This window comes from Sinohyriopsis cumingii, chromosome 7 (assembly GCF_028554795.1).
Source record: "Sinohyriopsis cumingii isolate HCF-2022 chromosome 7, ASM2855479v2, whole genome shotgun sequence".
NCBI lineage: Eukaryota > Metazoa > Mollusca > Bivalvia > Unionida > Unionidae > Sinohyriopsis > Sinohyriopsis cumingii.
Window position 1 is genome coordinate 49,637,834 of NC_142967.1, and position 19,872 is coordinate 49,657,705.

The following is a 19,872-nucleotide window of genomic DNA, read 5'->3' on the forward strand; positions in this document are numbered from 1 at the left end:
ATGGACGGGTTTTAGAATATGATAAATATATAACAATTTTTTTGACTAATAATACATATCGAACTGTCGATTGCCCTTCACCGAGTCAACATGGCTGCGTCTTGTAAAGTTCTTGGCCGGATAAAAGGTTAAAGTTAATTTCTTCATGTAATGAACTTGTTTCTCCATATTTATTAATTCGCATGAATGAGAACACATTATTTCATTTTTCATTTTTTTTTTTCAAAACTGTTTGCAAAACCTGGAAAATTTCACATGGCCTAGGTGATTATGCCCTAATATCACTGTATAGTATTCTCACACCCTCTATTTTGCTTGAACCCCGATTTTAAAAGCAAAAAGCATGAAGGAAAAAATAATGAACAAAGTGTAGCATTTTCATTCATCAGTCAGGGCAGAGCAAATTTTTTTTTTTTTTTTAACCGCTAGTCCAGGACAAGTGGTTTCAGACAATTCACTAGTCCCACCTTTCTCTTCACTAGTCCCACCTTACTCTTCACTAGTCCCACCTTACTTTTCACTGGTCCCAAAATGGTAATCACTTGCCGAGATTGATGAGATGTATGTACTTAATCCATAGAAAGAAAAAAATAATATACAACATAATTATTTCTTAAAACAATTTAATTTTTGAAAACATTGGTTGTTACACATTTGGCTTCTTCAGGTTCATGTATATATGTTTTAGCTCATGGATTTGAAAATATGTCCATGTATATGTCTGCCACCTTCCGAGTCATATATTCAAGACAGGGATAACAAGCACACTCAGTATCTGTCTTACGTTTTATCCCTCCATTTTCAAACAAATTTACCTTCTCCGAATCGCCGTTATTACCTTCCTTGCGATTTTTTTTTAGCAAACTCATTTTATCTGCAGAGTAACTATCAGCATGCTTGACAACTACTTCTAAAGTGATCACAACATCAATTTTCTATTTTAAATACAAACTGAAACAGCTCATTAATTAGAGTAATTGTTTCGCTTCAAACACAATATCGCACGTGGAAGTTAGTCATCTGTAAAATCAATTATAAATTAAAGAATCATTACTGTCATTTAATCAGTTCATAAAGGAAACCAACATTGATGTCGGTAAAGTACCTTTCATTAATTTAATTACACTGACTCGCTGGATTAAAATCATAGTGAGCCGCTGGTTATGATCTAGATTGAGTAAACTCGTTGCAACAAAACTGCTTACAACACTGCTGATTGATCATACTGGCTTTCTTTGTTTGACGTGTTTAGATTTGCCAATAATTTGGTCGCTTAGTGCAATATGCAGTCAAGCAGTAACAGGATGTACATGTATACACGAAGAGGGGTAGAATCAAGTATTCAGTATGCCTGGAGGGCATGATTGGCCAAATAAAGGCAGATATAGCGATTAAAGCACCAAAATAAGGATTAACCCAACTTTTTTAAAAAGCACTTGTCCCGGACTAGCGACTTGGAAAATTTTACTTGCCCGACTTCAAGAATGACTAGTCTGGGACATCGGGCTATGGGATTTGCTCGGCCCTGTCAGTTTATAATTTCTAACCCGGATGTGGCCAAAGGGGAGAGTATACCAATACTATATAGTACTCCTACTTCATGGATGGGATACTATAGTCTGACTATGCTTCCCCATTTGTTTGTACCCCATACCAATTTCAATAACGAAAGCATTTAATGTGATAAAAAGTGCAGAGAACTAAGTCAACTGAATCATTGATTTATAAATTCTAACCTGACTGACCAGAATGGCACAAATACTGGCATCCCCAACACCTTTCATGCTTAACGGACTTTCCATAACAACACAGCACCATATTGTGTACACTATGGGCTAATTTATTTCCATCAGACGACATGATGACGTTCATCCTGTTCGGCAACTGCTGGATAATTACATAAATTATATAATGTTAAGATTTTATAATTATATCCCTTTCCACACATGAACATAGAAATTAAACCACTTGTTAAATCCATGTGAAAGGCAAATTTGTTGTTGTGTTTCTTTTCCTTTGCTTGATTTGACATTTTAAATATTGGAAGCAGGCACACACCTTTGCTGAAAGTGGACTTGTCCAGGAACTGGAAATGGATCTCGAGCATGTCCGTCTATTACATTGAAAACTTCTGTTAAGCATGAAATGCACAGATGACGGTGTTAGGGCCACTCTGTTCATAGTCACGTTAGAAATTATAAATCAGTGAATTAATTGACTAAGTTCCATGCACTTTTTATCACATTAAAGTATTCCATTTTTGAAATCATTAGGGGATTACAAACAAACGAGTTGGTGTAGTCAGACTATATGTTCCCATATGCATCAGTGGAGCAGCAGGGTGTGATTCATACCCGGCGCTTATTCAGCATGTTGTCAGAAAGTTTGAAGATATTACATACAGATCCTTAGACAAATCAAGTAGTCATATTTAATACCGGTATTGTGAACTTAACTGTAGACTTACGAGTAAGTTACAGAGATCTCGGAAACGCTTAATTACACATATTTGGTTGCCAATTTTTGATCTGGGATGCAGAAAATCACTGAGGAGGGAGTCCTCTGTACGCATGTAATAGGTGTTCGGCAAAATTCAAAGACTTGCCAGTCCTGCTTCAGCAACCTGTTTTGTGGGAAAATGTGTTGATCAGTTAGCTGTTATAATATTTATGATGACAGAATTCAGTGACTGAAAGACCCTTTGATGTATATACATGTTGCCATTATAAGAGTACATCAAAAAGAACATGATGCAATAGCTGGGCGGCAAGTTCAAAGGCCAGGTGGGGAAATGTACTGATATTTACAGTGATTGAATTCAGAGTCAGAAAGACCCAGAGGTGGTCATTTATAAAAGTACATCAAATAAACAACTTTAGCTTTCGTTATTGTGTTCATTTCCGAATGTATTGGAATAAGTAGTGCACGAGAATCAAGACATGTTGAGACTTAGACAATATGCCATTCATAAATTTGGATAAGTATTTTGGGGTTAAACGGCAAACTTGCGAAGATTGTAACGAGATTCAGAAGTGCTAAAGTTGCGAGAATTGATAGTTCGGATAAGACACTATCTACGTCTAAGAAACTGTGATGTCTAGCTTAGTGTTTGGAATAAGTCCTTACTTGGATTGACAAAATTCAGTATCACTTGATGAACAAACAAGCTATTTAAGAGGTACATTGACTGACCATACTTTTTTTTTTTAAATGCCCCTCGCCTTAGCCCGGTTAGTTCTAGGGTTGTAGTGAAATGTATTCATCAATAGACCAGTAGCTAGGCCTAGTTTTGATATCAATTACGTTGACAAACAAACTCTTGCCCATTCACAAACATTGTTTTGATAGCTGATTGACTATTAACCCTTTTCCGAGTATGGTAGCAACTATCAATTTCCTGCATGATATCCTTTGATGATAAAACATACAAACATGTGTTTTAAGATCAGAATCGGTGAAATGGATATATATTAACTGCCCCTTGTACACTATTTCATCATAAAATTAGTTTGAAACTGTAAGTGAACCTGTTGGTCCAGTAGGCCTAACAGGAAATAATGGCGGACTTCGCTAAGTCTGGGATGTATCAGTTTATTAGCTTGTCTGTTTTCGTAAATCATCGGGCAAATATTTTTAGATAAATATACAAATCATTGAAAGTAAAGCCAAGGTATTATTTCATTAAAGATTTAACTTTAAACTCTAAATTTTGTAGGTCAGAAACGTATAGGGCAATGCTGTGTTGTGGAATTCGCAAGATGCGCTTTAAGGTCTGAGCTGTTTTCCGACTTGACACGTATATGCAAAAATACGGGGGCGGGGGGGGGGACCATTGCCTAAATTTACTACAAGGACGTAGACAAATAAATAAACTTTAAATTTGCAATCCTGTCAATGAAGCTATATTAAAGTGAGTGATTACATTACGAAAACCTCTCCATCTAAAAATAGATGCACTCACATCTGTGTTGATTCTGTAGGAAAGAAGGGACTGCAACTTTAGATGGTGGGACTCCTATTTTTACGAAAATGGGAGTCCTGGACTCCTAGTTTTAAAATTCTAGCAAGACCTCTGAGTTAGCTTTTGTATTCTTCATACAAAATTTACTTCTGGATCATCCTCCATATTAGCTTATCAAAGAGCTTCTTCCATTTTCAGTATCATGTTTTTGATGTCTTATATAAGTAATCCATTCACAGACTTAAAATTTCTAAACTGACTGTGACCATAGTGGCCCCAGCACTGGTATCCTCTGCGCCTTTCATGCTAATGAACTTTGAAAATCATTGTCTAATAAGCCAAAAGATAAAGACAAATTTTCACCCATCTGCTCGAGTGAAATTGCCAGGTGTAAAGATTTTTTTTTTTTTTTACTTATCTGACCATCTGGAAGTACAGCTTGGATTGAATTGAAGTAAATTGAAAACTTTGTCTCAGAAGAAACTAATAATAATCTCCCTTGTTTTCTGAGTTAACTGCAAAGAATTTCTTTGAGTAACTTCATTTGCTTAATAATAAGAGTAATTTTCCATTACAGAATTCTTTCTGTTCATCTTTACTGGACTTTTCATCTTCCCACTATGTCATGACTCTTGCTCAGTCACTTGTGTTTATGTGATGTTTCTTTGAGTATATTTTGATTTTTATGAGAGTATAAATTGTCTACCTCACAAGGCATGGTATATTGTAGGTATTTCAGTATATCCCCTAGGGGTGCAAGACAGAGAGAAAAATATCCTTGGTGTCAAAACTGGGGTCAGACTAAGTAAAAACAAAAACTTTGGTATCAGAGCTGGGGTTAGAGCATCTGCCTCGGATGTGGCAGTTCATGGGTTCGATCCCCAGCCGAGTCATGCCAAAGACTTACAAAAATGGTACCAACAGCTGCCTTGCTCAGTACTCAGCATTAAGAGGTTAGTATTAGGACTGGTTGGCCTGCTGTCAGGATAATGTAACTGGGTGGGACATTATGCCACTTTGTCTGCTGCATGATGCCCCAGTTCTAGACATCACTATAAACTGCCACACTGCAGACATCATAGTGATATGACTGAAAAATTGTTAAATTGTTAAAGCTACATTAAAAATCCAAAATCACACATGCACACAATCAAAACTGGGGATCAGATAAAAAAATTGGGGGTCTCTGAAGTATAAATGAGGGTAAAGGGAAATATTGTATTTGTATCCTTCTTGACTTTTCCTTACTGGTAATATTGACTAATTATTCTGATTTATATCGAACAGCAAAAAATGCTTGATATCTCATTCTTTCTTCCTTTAGTCAGTTAGTTGAGATTTGCATTATTCCATTCAAAAAAATACTATGATGTTTTTCACTATAGCTGTATTTTTAGTTATGTTGTTACTAATATAGCTGTTTGTGGTGAATCTTCAGTGTTTTCTTTCTTTCGCAGGAAACGAACATGATGCTGTCACATCTTATTTGACAGGTCCTTTTATCATATCATGTGCTGAAAAATGTTGTTGAATCCAAAACAACAACAAAAATCAAACAAAATGAAATATTGTTGCAAAAGAAAAACAAAAGAAAAGGAATTATGGGGTTCCATTTTTCCATGTTGATGCTTTGGACTTAGCTCATGGTAACTAAAAGATTTGGTGCAGGAGTCAGATAACTCGTGTTTACATAATTCACATTTCCAGCAAATGAAACTGTCATGGAGGAAATGCCAGAAGTAATAGCAATCAATATAAACTGTCATTTGACATCATTTTTTAATTGATTATACTAACCTGTTTTTGCATGTGTTGATCTGAATTGTATATTCAGTATTGTAAATTCAGTATAATCTATTACATTGTGGTTCTTTTGATGGCCATGAATTTGATTATTGGGGAAAAAAATATTGGAGAAAGATCCCTACGTGCAATTTAAGTCAAATCTCTATCTTGCACTTAAGGTTTGATTATTAGTGAACAACTGGCATTGTGTGCAGCATGATTTGGGGAAGAAATTCTTGACAGATTTGTTATATAATCTGGGTTCCAGGAGGCATTGCTTTCCCAGTGGGTTTTGAGAAGTATCTGGATAATGTTTAATTCTTTACCCATTTTAAAGAGATGACATCATATTCCTGTGTTCCCTTTGATACATTTGCACAGTGACATATTGTAAAATGTTGCAGAACACCAAGGTTCATAAATTTAATAAAAATAATAAAGGAGATGGAACATGCCTTTAGATACGACATGGCGAGTTTGCATTAGTGCAATGTTTGTTACAGCATTAAATGTCCTCCCAAAAAAGTTCACAATTGATTATCTAAGTCCAGTTTATATTTAATTGAATTATTGCTCTATATCAGCTTAACTGGTTGGATCGACTATAAACATTCTTCTTTGGTACTGTGATCTCTATGTAAAGCATAATACTGCTTTGCTTGAACCAGTGTTGTAGGAGACCACAGCATCCGTATAAATAATTATTGCTTAAAATATTAAGGTCTAATTTAGTATCACTCAAGTAGCAAATCTACTTAAAATTACATGAAATTATTTACAGTGCTTTTTAAAATATTACACAGTTGTCAAATTTACACTATTTTGCACAATAAATTAAATGTTTTGCAAATAAAAGAACTACAGTGATGAACAGTAATATCAGTTGCAGGTTAGTTTTTTTATGCAAAAGACACAAAATGTGATTCTTTAGCTTGGCACATTGATTCCATTTTGATCCTATGACATACAGCTTCTGTAACAACACAAGCGATGGATGGTCAAAGTTGAAAAATTACAGACAACTAACATATTTCTTGCTTTGCTACACCATATTTCAGAAAGGTAAGATAAATTGTTTCTTAAATTATGCATGAGAAATTCTGGCATGAAGCATGGATGGCCTAACTTGGAAGAAAATAGGGTTTGTAAATTTCCACACATAAGAACTTCTTTCCAGTTGTTGTTGACTTGACAGGTTGGGTAGATTGATCTTGTTGAATGAATTTCCTTAATATTTATAACAATGCAATGGTTCAGAGCTCTTGCATAATTTGGATCAGACTCCTTGTTACATGCATTTAATTTATATTGTGTACCTGATTTTTGTTATGATTATAAGAAGTAAATAAGATGTTTACTTGGATTTTAGTTCAAGACCTGACCTTGTTTATGAGTTAGTGAATTTTTCCATTAAAAATTATTAGTTTTCCAGAACATTCTTTTCATTATAAGTCAGGTGTCAGTTTGTATATAAAGGGATTTGGTAAACAATTATGTGTTCCTGTTTCATATCAGTCTTTGGGAATCTATGATCAGAGTTTATATTTTTGTGTTCAGATATGATTGAGAGAAATTATTTGTTTAAATTATTCATTGGAACAACAAAGTGCTCATTGGCTTTGTGGACAAAAACACTGTTTTTTTTAATTATTTTGAACTCATTCAAAGACATTCTAGATTATAAACAAACTCCACAACACTGAAATCTCAGTTACAGGAATCCCCACAAGCGCAATTTTTTTTTTTAGTCCTGAAATTTTCTTTAACCCATTTTATCCTGTTTACCAATTTCAACTTCACTGCCTGAGTCCTGAGAAGCAAGTCTAAATACATTGTGATAAAATAGAACATCATACAGCAGCAGCAGCAGCATAAATCCTGTTCATCAACAAAAAATTTCCAGATTAAATCATCCCATAGTAACTCTGAGTAATGTTGTGCATCGGCTTCTTCTGGGTGTTGAACAGCCACTCCTTCTATCAATTTAAATCGTGGCTGCATCTGAGGTGAAAAATCATCTCGGACCCATTCGTCTTGAAACCTTCAGAGTCAGCTTCATTTTCTGAATCACTGTCGAAAAGTGCATGAAGCCATGCATCATCTCTTTCATCAACATGATTCAATTCTAACCCATCATTTAAGTCAATATTATCATCAGAATCATCCAAATTGTCAATTTTAGTGTCGCTACCCACGCTGTCTGGATCCATGTTTACATCTGAGTTGTTGTCCATCATTTTATCGATCAATTTTCAAGCCAGCAATTTCTTTTCCAACCAATTTTTTTTACATTTCACTGCGCATGTGCGCTTTGACCATTTCCTATATAACACATTTCTAGAGACACTACACGCATACGTAGTAGAGTACGATCATAGTCGTATTCAGGATTATGGTCATATTCAGAATAAAATGGGATACTACGACCACATGCGTATTCAGGCTAGAGTGAGGTATTACAACCATTCAGGATAAAATGGGTTAATATCTTAATTATTTTCCTCATTAATCTGAAACCCTTCAATTCTGAACACTAGCATATTTCTCCTTCAAATACGTTCCCCGATCACATTAACGCTAGGGATATAAGCCTGCTACCTCTCGAATCCAGCCCTACTAAAAGACGAAAATTCGTCTTTTCGGTCTATCTCTCATAGACCAAAGGGCAATAACTCTTGCCCCTTACCTCCCCATGCCACCGCCAGGTGTCACTAGTTTTTAAGCTTTGCTTGTACTGATAACATGTACATTATACCTCCAAACAATCCAAGCCATCTTAGCATTAAATTGGACCATCCGAAGTTAAATTTGGATTTATTGCGTTGGACAATCATTCTTCTACAGGTTGTATACATTATTTTAACAATTTTTTTTCAAAATTGAGTGACTTTGTCACCCTTACGGATTTCGTTTACTGAAGATCATGTTACACATGCTATCGCAGAACTCGTGTTGTCAATTAAGAGTTAATGCGACACTGAATAATTTCGCTTACTCCGTTAGTAACGGTTGTGGTATTAGCGAATTAATAACATGCTGAATTGATAATTTGTGCTTTGTTTTCTTTTCTTGTGTCGTTTCAGTAGAAATGTCAACCAAATGCATGAAATGCAAAAAGTTCAAAGCAAAAGAAGACAACCATGACTCTTGTATTGTATGTACCAAGTGTACATCATCTATACCATGCAGCGTGTTTAATACTTGGACGGAGCAAACGTGGGCTGATGTAGTCCAGAAGGCAGCAAAAGGAAGGGATAGATGGAATAAGTCAAAGAAAGATAGCATTGATGTCCTCAGTATACATCAGAAGACAGCCTCCATTGCGAGCCTTGTGGGGAACGTTGGGGTCCCCCCTTCACCTAAAGTTCGTCGTTTGCAACCGTCAGCCACAGTAACATCAGCGGCAATGGAGGAAAATAATGTTGACAGTGTACAACAGTCCAGCTTTGAACAGATGCGTCGTTTGGTCCAGGAAACGACGACGCAGCTATTGACATCAGGCCAGATATTACCCTTATTTCCCTCGCTCGCTTACACAGCTTTTTCTGACTCTTTGGGGGGATGTTCCCCCAATTTTAGGCTGCCCAGTGGGCGTAAGTCCCCCCGCATGTCCGAGCATGGCCTTCGGGCCGGTAAGTCAGGACGCATGGGTTTTTTACTGGATCCATCAGATCCATTTCTTTATACAACCTATACATCACCGGCCGTCCAGCTGTCCCAGCATGGGGACCCTATTGCTAAAACGGTCCAACCAAATATGACTTACAGGGATTTTAGTGATAAATCCGTCTGATAAGCTGTACCGCCGGCAACATACCAATACTATGGCGGAGATTTTAGTGAGAAATCTGTCCGTCCACCCAGGCCATTGGAGCAGCCAGTACCGGTGATAGCAGGACCGTTGCCAACATTCAGACCGACCACAAGCCAGACAAACCAGCCAGCAGGGCCGTCCGTCCATATGTTCACGGCTTATCCACAAGGGAGAGTTAGTGACAGTGTTAAGGATGACGGAATCGCGTCATCTATGCCACCTGGTATGCTCTATCCAGAAATGCAAGCTATTACAGAACACGATTCGGCACACAGTGAGGGTGACGAAACTCCTGCAAATCAGCCGTACACAGATCCAACCATGGAACGGACTGAGTTTGGCTTCAAGGCAGCAGTGGAAGAAATTTATAGGGTGTTGGCAACTTAAGAATGCCCTCCACCTCCTACCGCCACTCAAGACTACAAAGTTAAGGCGTCTGTAGATCTTGACGGGGAGGAAGAGACGCTGTCCTTCCGGTTCCTTCCCCAGTTGGCAAAAAATTAAGGAGATCAATGATCGTCTATCAATACGAATAGGTGATCCGGGGAATGCTAAGGCATTCTTTTCAGAAAGCCAAGTACCAGCGACGTTCTCGTGTCGCTGGTACAAAAACTCATTCAGACGCCTTCAGTACGGATCTTCCGGCCCTGGGCAAAAAAATATGGCAGCAGTTCACATGTCCGCTCCACTGTTTTACAAAGTGGACAAAAATGTGTTCCATGCCACGTCAAAGCTAGTCAGGAACGTAGTTGCTACGTCTTCAATGTTAGACTTGGCTTCATTAGCCATTTTCCGACTCGCAGAAAAATCTGACAGTGACCACGCTTGGGAAGCGACGGCCCAGATTGCTAGAGTTATTAACAGGGCAGCTCACCATTCCATGGCTAATGCGTTGACTGCTTCTGCCAATTTAGACCTGATAGGACGTGATGCATGTCTGCAGTCCACGTCGCTCAGGCCCCATCATACTCTGGCTTTACAGATGACTCTGTTTGGGTCGCCTTTACTCTTTGGAGGAAAAATTGAAGAAGTTCGGAAGCAGGCAGCTCAGGAACTGCCCCTCCAACTTGCCGCCCAACCCTCGCAGGCGTTTAGAAAAAATCAGCCCCTGCCACAGCGGAGGGATGATTGGCGGACCAGGGACAAGGGATCCTTACAATCAAATGTGCAGTATAGATCCCAACCCAATGCCAGGAGACAACAGTCTAATCAAGCTAGGAGGCAACCATACAGAGGCGGTAAGAAACAAAGTTTCTCCGTCTTCAAGCCTCCTAACTCTAAAAATTGACATACCCTCTCCACTGCCCGCGGACAGCCTTCCTGTGGGCAGCCTCCTCCTGCAATTTCAGGACCACTGGACCACCTTTTTTTCCTCAGAACGAATGGGTGATCCAGGTCATTTCGGAGTGACTTCGGATTTCATTTATCCAACCCCCTCCCCTGTCCTCCTCTCCCCTCTTCACGGACATACCATCCGATCGGGAGGATATCTTTCTACAACAGGAGATATGGTCAGTCATAGAAAAATGGGCGGTGGAGATTGTGAAAAAAACTGCCATCGCCGGGGTTTTATTCCAGGCTGTTTCTTATCCAGAAGGCAAACAGCAAGTTGAGGCCAATCATCGACCTGAGTCGCCTCAACCAATACATTTTACCACCGAAATTCAAGATGGAAACGGCGAGATCAATCCGTCTTTCCATCCGGCGGGACAAGTATGCCATCAGTCTAGATATGACCAATGCATATTTTCACGTCCCTATCCACCCCGCGTCACGGAAATTTCTCCGATTCACTTACCGCGACGCGGTTTATCAGTTCCAGGTCCTACCCTTTGGCCTCAACATCAGCCCTTGGGCTTTTACCAAGGTTATGGATTGCGTCATCACCCTGTTCCACTCGACTTCATCTACAGGGATGTCACTATACTTGGACGACATCCTCCAGAAACATATGGTAAGTTCTATTCTGCTCAAAGGCAGAAACGATCTTTTATCGCTTTTAGATCATCTAGGCTTCTCGTGAACTGGAAAAAGTCTGATCTCTGTCCATCCCAGCGTTTTGTCCATCTGAGTATGGAGTTTCTCACCGATCTGAATCTGGTACAGCTTCCTCGCGCTCGCGTAATCCGGATCGTCGAACTCGTCGAGTCCGTTTCCAACAGGACGTGGATTTCAGTGAGAGAATTCTTGCAACTTCTCGGATTATTCAATGTGGCGGCGGACTTGATCCCGCTTGGCTGTCCTTTTATGCGTCCCTTACAAATGACGTTACTGGCACAATGGCGCCCCTTTTCAAGTCCCCTCAATCAAACAATAATGATCACGCCTGAGATATGATTGTTCCTGCGTCAGTGGCACAACCCCAGTTGGCTGTCCATGGGGATTCCTCTGGAGATGCCCCAAGCGGATATAACGGTATGTACCGACGCCAGTACCTACGGTTGGGGTGCCCACCTGTTGCCGGACTTCGCTACAGTCAGCGGCACGTGGGAGCCAGGGGAGAGGCCTCTCCACATCAACCTTTTAGAAATGAGGGCTGTCATCAATGCCTTTCATTTCTGGAAGGATCAACTCTCAGGAAAAACTGTCCTCATTAGGACAGACAACTCTGTGGTGGTGACTTACCTCCTCAAACAAGGGGGCACCAAATCACCAGACCTGTGCATTCTGATCTGGCAATTTCTACGTTGGTGCGACAACCTCCACATCAACGTACAAATCAGGCACATTCCCGGCAGACTCAATGTCTTGGCTGACACTCTATCAAGGAAAGGTCAAGTCATTCATACGGAATGGTCACTCCATCAATCAGTCTTTCTTCGGATTTGCACACTTTGGGGGCATCCGATGATCGATCTTTTTGTGACAAGGTGGAATCGCAAGTTGCCCACCTTCGTCTCTCCGGTTCCAGACCCAGAGGCGTGGGCCGTGGTCGCTCTGTCAATCAGCTGGGAGGGGTTGTGGGCATTCGCCTACCCTCCCACAGTTTTGGTACCGAAAATAATCCAGAGGTTATGGGGTCAGAAATGCCGGATGATTCTGATTGCCCCTCTCAGATGGAACAAGTCCTGGGTCACCGATCTACTCGATCTAGCGATAGATCTACCCAGGAAGATTCCAACCAGCCCAAATCTTCTCAAACAACCATGGTCACAGGTGTTCCACCCCTGCCCGGACCATCTTCTTCTTCACGCTTGGCTCTTGTCCGGGCAGCCTTGCAAGACAAACAATTTAAACCTTCGATTGTGGAGAGAATCTCAAGAGCAAGAAGGCCCTCCACTCTGAAGGCTTACGAGGGGAAAGTGGCGTGTTTTCAGGGACTGGTGCCATATCAATAACATCTTCCCTTTGAGTGTCTCAATCCCTCAACTGGCCGACTTTTTTCAAAGGCTACCGCTCCATGATATCAGACACATTCCGCCATCATGGTAGATGTGATATTGGGCATAACAAAGATCTATCAGATCTCTTAGCCAATTTTGATTTCAATCGACCAAAATCCCTCACCCTGTTTCCAAAATGGAATCTGTCCTGGGTTTTAACATGACTCAATTCAGACAAATTTGAACCTTTAGCCCATACTTCGTTAAAGCTACTATCATACAAAACATGTTTCTTGATAGCCTTAGCTTCAGCTTGCAGGGTGAGCGAGTTACATGCCCTTTCCAGTGACCCGAACTTTCTTCAGTTCAGATCAGAGGGTTCGGTGGTCCTCCTGACTCAACCAGGCTTTGTAGCGAAAAAATAGGTTACCATCCATTGGCAATCAAAGAACCATCATTCGCTCGCTCTTTTCCATAGATAAGTCAAGAGCAGCAGCCATGCAAGGTCCTGTTCGTGCACTCAAGCACTATTTAAAATACACAGAGGCGTGTCAGGACACCCCTAAGCGCCTCTTTCTTCTGGTCAAAGCTGGTAAACGGGATATCACCCCTCAAGCCCTTGCTTCATGGCTGAAGTGGGTTATACGCTCAGCGTACTCTGAGGTCTCACAAGATCAGAGTCGCCTCATGAAGATTACGGCTCATGAGATTAGAGCAATCTCGGCGAGCCTGGCATTCGAACGCAATGTTTCGATCTGAGATATAATAGAAGCTGTTGGCTGGCATGCAGGGTCAACCTTCTCCAGATCTTATCTCTGAGATTTGGCTTTGCAGAGGCAAACCTTGAATTTGGTAGGTCTGGTGTCGGCAGCCCAGATGACCACCAGACCCATTTAAAACAATCAGCACAGCCTATCAGCTTTGCTGGATTCACCAGTGAAATTTCTTAGGTAAGAAGATTTCAGTAACTATCTTCTTAACTGTATATAGGGGTCACATATCACGTGACCCTAGGCTGTGTTGCTGATGAAATTAGGAGAACGGGTTATCGTTCAAATGGGGAATCCAGCCATCATTCCCTAGAAGGTACCCAGGGTGGAGGTAGGATGCTCAGCATTCCCTCCTCCTATTACTTATTCTCCTAACATTAATGTGATCGGGGAATGTATTTGAAGGAGAAAGCAAATTTTTAGTAAATTGTGTTTCTCCGAGAATACTTACCCGATCACATTACTTAAAAACCCTCCCAACCACCCCGCTATGCAAGCATCCTTGTATAATATATATCGCTCAGCTTAAAAAACTAGTGACACCTGGCGGTGGCAAGGGGAGGTAAGGGGCAAGAGTTATTTCCCTTTGGTCTATGAGAGATAGACCGAAAAGACGAATTTTCGTCTTTTAGTAGGGCTGGATTCAAGAGGTAGCAGGCTTATATCCCTAACGTTAATGTGATTGGGTAAGTATTCTCGGAGAAACACAATTTACAAAAAATTTGCTTTCAATCCCAAATTTCAATTTTATGCTTACAAATATCCTGTAAAACCAAAACTCAGTTGCAACTTGGAAATACATTATGTACTATATTTCTGACACATGCTGGAACAGATTAATTATGATTAACAGGTACTGTAGTGGTCTTGTCTGTGAAACAGAGGTCCAGAAAATGTACCCTGTGCATGCATGGTTAAAACAACACTTGACATGAATGCCAACGTATATTGTGGCTTAATTTGAAGTCTTTACACCATACAAGAGAACCAGCTTCTAACGCTAATTACACATATTTTACAGTAACTGGAAGTCTTAAGAACACAAGAGTATGTTTATTTTGAGCAAATAAATGCATGAATATAAATTTTGGTTGGAAGTAAGATATGTTGGGGCGGGGGACAAAGCCTGTAACCCTGTCATGAGGAGCCTCTATTTTTAATGAATGTTGATATGCTTCTTTTTTACAGGATTGACTCAGCTGGGTGTAAGGACATGCTATGCACAAACACGTGCAAACTTGATGATAAATAAAGAGACTAGAGTTATATGTCAGGGCTTCACTGGAAAGCAGGTAAACATTGGGAAAACATATGCAAAATTATTCATTATCATTAAGCATTACAGTGTAACCCTATAACACTTATGTTGGTGTCCATATAATCCAACTGTGTTACAGACTGCACTGTGTTATAACCAACCATGTCAGTTAGCTAATGAAATGATGCATTTACCCAAAACATGACAGGCAGGGGGGTAATACAAGTGGGTGCAAAAATACATTTTTGATTAAATGAAGACAAAAATCTAGTCTGAAATACACTTATATTTATGTAGTACAATCCATAATCCATTAAGTACTGTACTTGTATATAAAAAATCCATGAATTCGAGTATAGATCACATGTTATAAAATTCATCAGTGACTCATATCCTGTAAGAAACACAGGACGTATACATAAAAAAATGATGTTCGTCCTCATTTTGATTTATATCCGATTCACACATAACAATTCACTAAATTTGTCACAGGTACCACAAGGTTGTAGCTGTTAACATGTTACATGTACATGTTCTTAAATTGGCCTAGATTGTGGTCAGTTGGAGACAGAAACATATTGCTGAGGCTACCTAGTGAATGGGGTTATTGACAGGGGAATGAAAACTTGAACAAATTAAAAAGTTCAAGAAACATCTTTGCAAGATAACCCATCGTTGGCTAACGATGTATATGGTTTCAAAAGACTGGAAATGTACTTTGTGTCACTGTTGGTAGCTACCATAATGTAAGCATTTTTTTCTGCAAAAGTGAAACTTTCATGGTGCAACAAATGTGTTCCAGTCACTTTTGAAAATGCAGCATTCCATCAGATTCCATTGTTTTTATTTAACTTTGGTGCTGACTTCCTTTGATGAAAGGTTATTTGTTTTATTGAGTAGTTGGATTTCTTTGATGAATTGTTCATGTGTTATTCAAGTTACTGGTAAAGGACAGCTTTGGAAGACCAAACAGGCATGTTTCCTATTGTGGTAGCAGTATCATATAACTCTAGAACATGGACTGAGATCAATTCTTTTTCTTCATCTGCTTAGTATTTATATAGAAGGATCGGTGCTTCAAAGGTGATTGGTTTTTCTTTTTGAAGTTTCAGCAAAACTAGTTTTTCTTATTTCATTTTTAAAACAAATGGAATCAGCCATAGTTAGGTTGATTATAGCAGTTACTTCTCCTGCTTTGAAAAGTTGGTCAATTGTGGCTAGTCCTAGTAGCATAGATAGACCAACAAGTAGATCTCATTTTTTTTTTTTTTTTTTGGGAGGTGGTGTCATTTTTGGTGTTGGAGTGATGCTGCCTTCCATGCATGCATCAGAAATGTTTTAAAAGAAAGGCCAACAGACGATATTTACACAGGTGTTCTGTTCTGACAGGTATTACTACAGCAAAAAAATGTTAAGAAGGATTTGATTCAGTGAGTGAAAAGAAGAATTTTACTTATCATTCACATACAGAGGTCAGTCAGAATAAATATATTAATTACTAGTGAGCAGCCGATAATCTGATACTATTTTTCCAAATAATCCATTACGAGATAGTGCCTTGTTTGGTTTATCTCCACTACCAGAAATGTTAAATAAAAATTTCATTTAAAAAATGCTGAGATCTTATATCATACAGTACTCAGGCGAAATGTCAGAATAAGCGGATTACAATGCACTGTTGAGATGGTTAGTCAGTATGAACAATGAATTTGTTTATCTAACAATATATAAATTCCAGTGCATTTTATATCTATTTTGTGGCTTCCTTTCATGGTGCTTCTGAATTTCTTCACTCCAAACCTAAGTTGTACATACAAGTTTAAACAGTCAGCATTGTGGGGGTGGAGGTGGAGTATCACCAGATGGTATATTTTGTCACGAGTAAGGAAAATAAATTGCAATTTGTGACATTGGCAAAGCCCACCATGATCTCTGAATAAACTTGTTTCATGTTATTTTTCATACTTTTAAGAAGAAAAACTTCTTTTTGTGTGAAAGATAAATACATGTACAGTGCCACCCCACTATAACGTGAATTCGGATATAACGCGCTCTTGGCATGGCTCCCGAAATTTCTTATATTGATTTGCACATGAAAAAAAAAATATTTTTTGTTCAAAGTACATGAAATAGTGTATAAAAAATATATTATCATTATGGGGAAGAGATTGCGTATGAATCCAAATTTAATATGATTGTGGCATGGTTCCTGAAATTTTAAATATTTTTTTTAAGTACGAGAAATAGTGTGTAAAATGTTATTATCATTTTGAGGAAAAGTTCGCATACAAATTTTAATATAATAAAGTGTTATACCAAAATAAACATTATCGGAAATGTTACTTATTACTGGTCCATGAGTAAAGTCATTAAGTTGTCTTTGTGATTGTCTTCAATTAATTCTGTATACAATCATTGCTCAAACAATAGCCAACATGTTTCTTCTTTTAACTTCATACACAGCCAAGCAGCAGACAATGCAGTGGTACATAAAGGATTCTCACAATTTAATAAACATCAAAAAACAAAAGCTGCCTACATGTTTTCTGGGCTTGGTGGTGTATTTAGACACAGTCAATTGACCAGTAAATGTCTGTTTTATTAGCTGGAAATTGAAAGGGTATGAAATTGTACATGCTTTAAGCTTAATTTTTTATATAAAAGTGACTCATGACCATTGCAGGCCTACTGCACTTAGTTCTCTGGTTTTACATGGGTATGATGTTTGTTTATGAACTCGTTATTAATTTCCTATTTTTTATTAAAATATTTTATCGTTATGAAAAAGCAAGTTCACAAACGAAAGTTGTTCTCTGCACTACATAGATATGAAATTTTGGGTGCCATGCCACAACTGTGTTGTATCCAAATTTGTTTTATAACAGAGCATGCTATAGCAGGGTGACACTGTATTTAGTAAAGGCTTTATGAAATAAAGTGTTATAATCAGATAATCTTTTATAAAGATTTTTTACCTAAGTATTTATGCAGCTCTTTCATTGATTAGCTTATAAATGTACTTTGTGTATATCACTACAATAATTGTTGCTATAGGAACGTGAAGTGTCTTAAGTCTTGTTTAAGGTCATTGGTGTTCCTTATTCTTTCATTAGCATTGTCCAGTTCCATTTCTACCACTAATCTGTTGGAGAAAAAAAATGCATCCCTTGATCAGCAATGAGGGATCATAGTTATCTTTCCAACAGGTGGCACACAGAAAAACCCGGTCCCAGTATTTGGTTATCCTCTGAGTTAATCGTTAGTGAGAACAATATATTGTTGATCAATCGAGTGGTACATAATTAGCAAAACTACAATAATACAGGTATCAATGAAAACAAATAGTTTTATTTCATTTTTTGGTGTATTAAAATATATATGATAGTAGTTGTTGTTGTAGGGTTTAACGCCATTTTTTTTCAGTTCACGATAGGCTATACATGGCGGCCAGTATTAATGGTAGAGGAAGAACCCGGGAAAACCCCAGAAAGAACCACCGACCCACAAGAAGCTACTGGCAACCTTTCTCACATACCCACATTGGCTGAAGCCGAGACTCGAATCTGACTAGTGTGGCTTAATGAAAATATCTTAAACAGTATTACAAATGGCATGCTGCAATTTACGGTTATGTACAGGGAAGAAAAAAACTTGATAAGTAAATACAAAATATACAACTTTTTGTCTTATTATTTTTATTCACTCATTGCAAAACAAATAATTTATGTAAAACAACTGCGAGAACAGTTTGGTTCAAATAAGTTATTAAAAAGTGTAGTGTGTGTGATAATCGGAAACAAATTCCATTGGAATGTTCTCATTCATATTGCAAATAGTCACTGCAAAACTGAATTTAACACACCAAGAACAATAAACTTTATTTAAACCATGATAATTTATCTCCTTTAGTCCCTTCCAAGTAAAATTTTTTAGGTGTAGGTTGTCTGAATAAAATAAAAGGAATAGAAAGTTCACTTCTAGCAAATCGGACATATATCATTGCACACACACACACACACAAAACACACACGTACATCTTTCTCTCTCTCTCAACCATGTATGGGCTTAATATCAAATTAAACCCATTTTAAGAATCATAGTTGTCATAATAAATGTAATAACAATCTGTCTGTTTTAACCCAAAAATAAGTTTCTGGAGGAGAGCAGCACAAACATAGCAAACTTTATTCACTTACATGACTGCTATAAATACATGCCTAGAATGACATCTTTAAAAAAAAGACTTATTGTCATAGACATCCAACCACAGAATAAAAAAAACATTTTCAGTTGCATATAATGCAGATATGATATTGCCATAATAATATATCAAATCTATGTTTAACATAAAAATATTCAACGAGAATCTTGTAGTTATATTTCCAAACCAAACAGCTAAAATCATTACTAAGGAAGTCCAATTTCTTTACTAAATTACCCAGCCAAGTAACTGTTTAAAGAATTATTAAGAATAAGTTGCTGAGTCATCATGAATTATATGATTTTAGGCATATGAATCTGTTGAAAAATAATTTCAGAAAATAATCACAAAGTTAATTGTCAAAATGATTATTTTATTTTTATGCAGATACGAGAAAATATGATTTTCCATTTGCAAATACAATATCCCAATCATTCCTAATATTTGCTTACCCATTGATTAACTCCTTTTTTCCTTCAAAGATAACTTAGCCTTTTTTTAACTCGTCTCGCACTGATGTTAACATCCAAGATCCTTACGATTGAGACATTTTGTAAAGCAAGATGGAGATGCTATAATTTTATTGCTTGCTTATTAGGCAAGAAGTATACTGGAAAAAATCTTGAACTGCTTTGTTCCATGCTGCCACCTATTGTTTTACATGGAAGATAACTGGCTATGATCGCTCATTTTGATGAACAGTGTTGTGAAATGAATTAGAAAAAGTACCACATCTCGGATTCCTTGATAAAAACACATC

At 38.1% G+C, this 19,872-nt stretch overlaps 1 protein-coding gene across 3 annotated transcripts in view; it reads left to right on the forward strand.

Moving 5' to 3' along the window:
* The first annotated feature begins 19 nt into the window (after positions 1-19).
* Positions 20-19,872, forward strand: part of LOC149795191 (succinate--CoA ligase [ADP/GDP-forming] subunit alpha, mitochondrial-like) — a 48,116-nt gene continuing 28,263 nt past the window's right edge. The window contains exons 1-3 of one of the 3 annotated variants that reach the window (XM_089964926.1): positions 5,424-5,607; positions 6,717-6,808; positions 14,842-14,945. In XM_089964926.1, the coding sequence (XP_089821052.1) occupies positions 14,895-14,945 (51 nt within the window). In that variant the 5' untranslated portion in view covers positions 5,424-5,607; positions 6,717-6,808; positions 14,842-14,894. Of the gene's footprint in view, positions 128-5,423; positions 5,608-5,656; positions 5,701-6,716; positions 6,809-14,841; positions 14,946-19,872 lie in introns of those variants that run through there. The other 2 variants (XM_089964924.1, XM_089964925.1) reach the window with 2 other exon arrangements.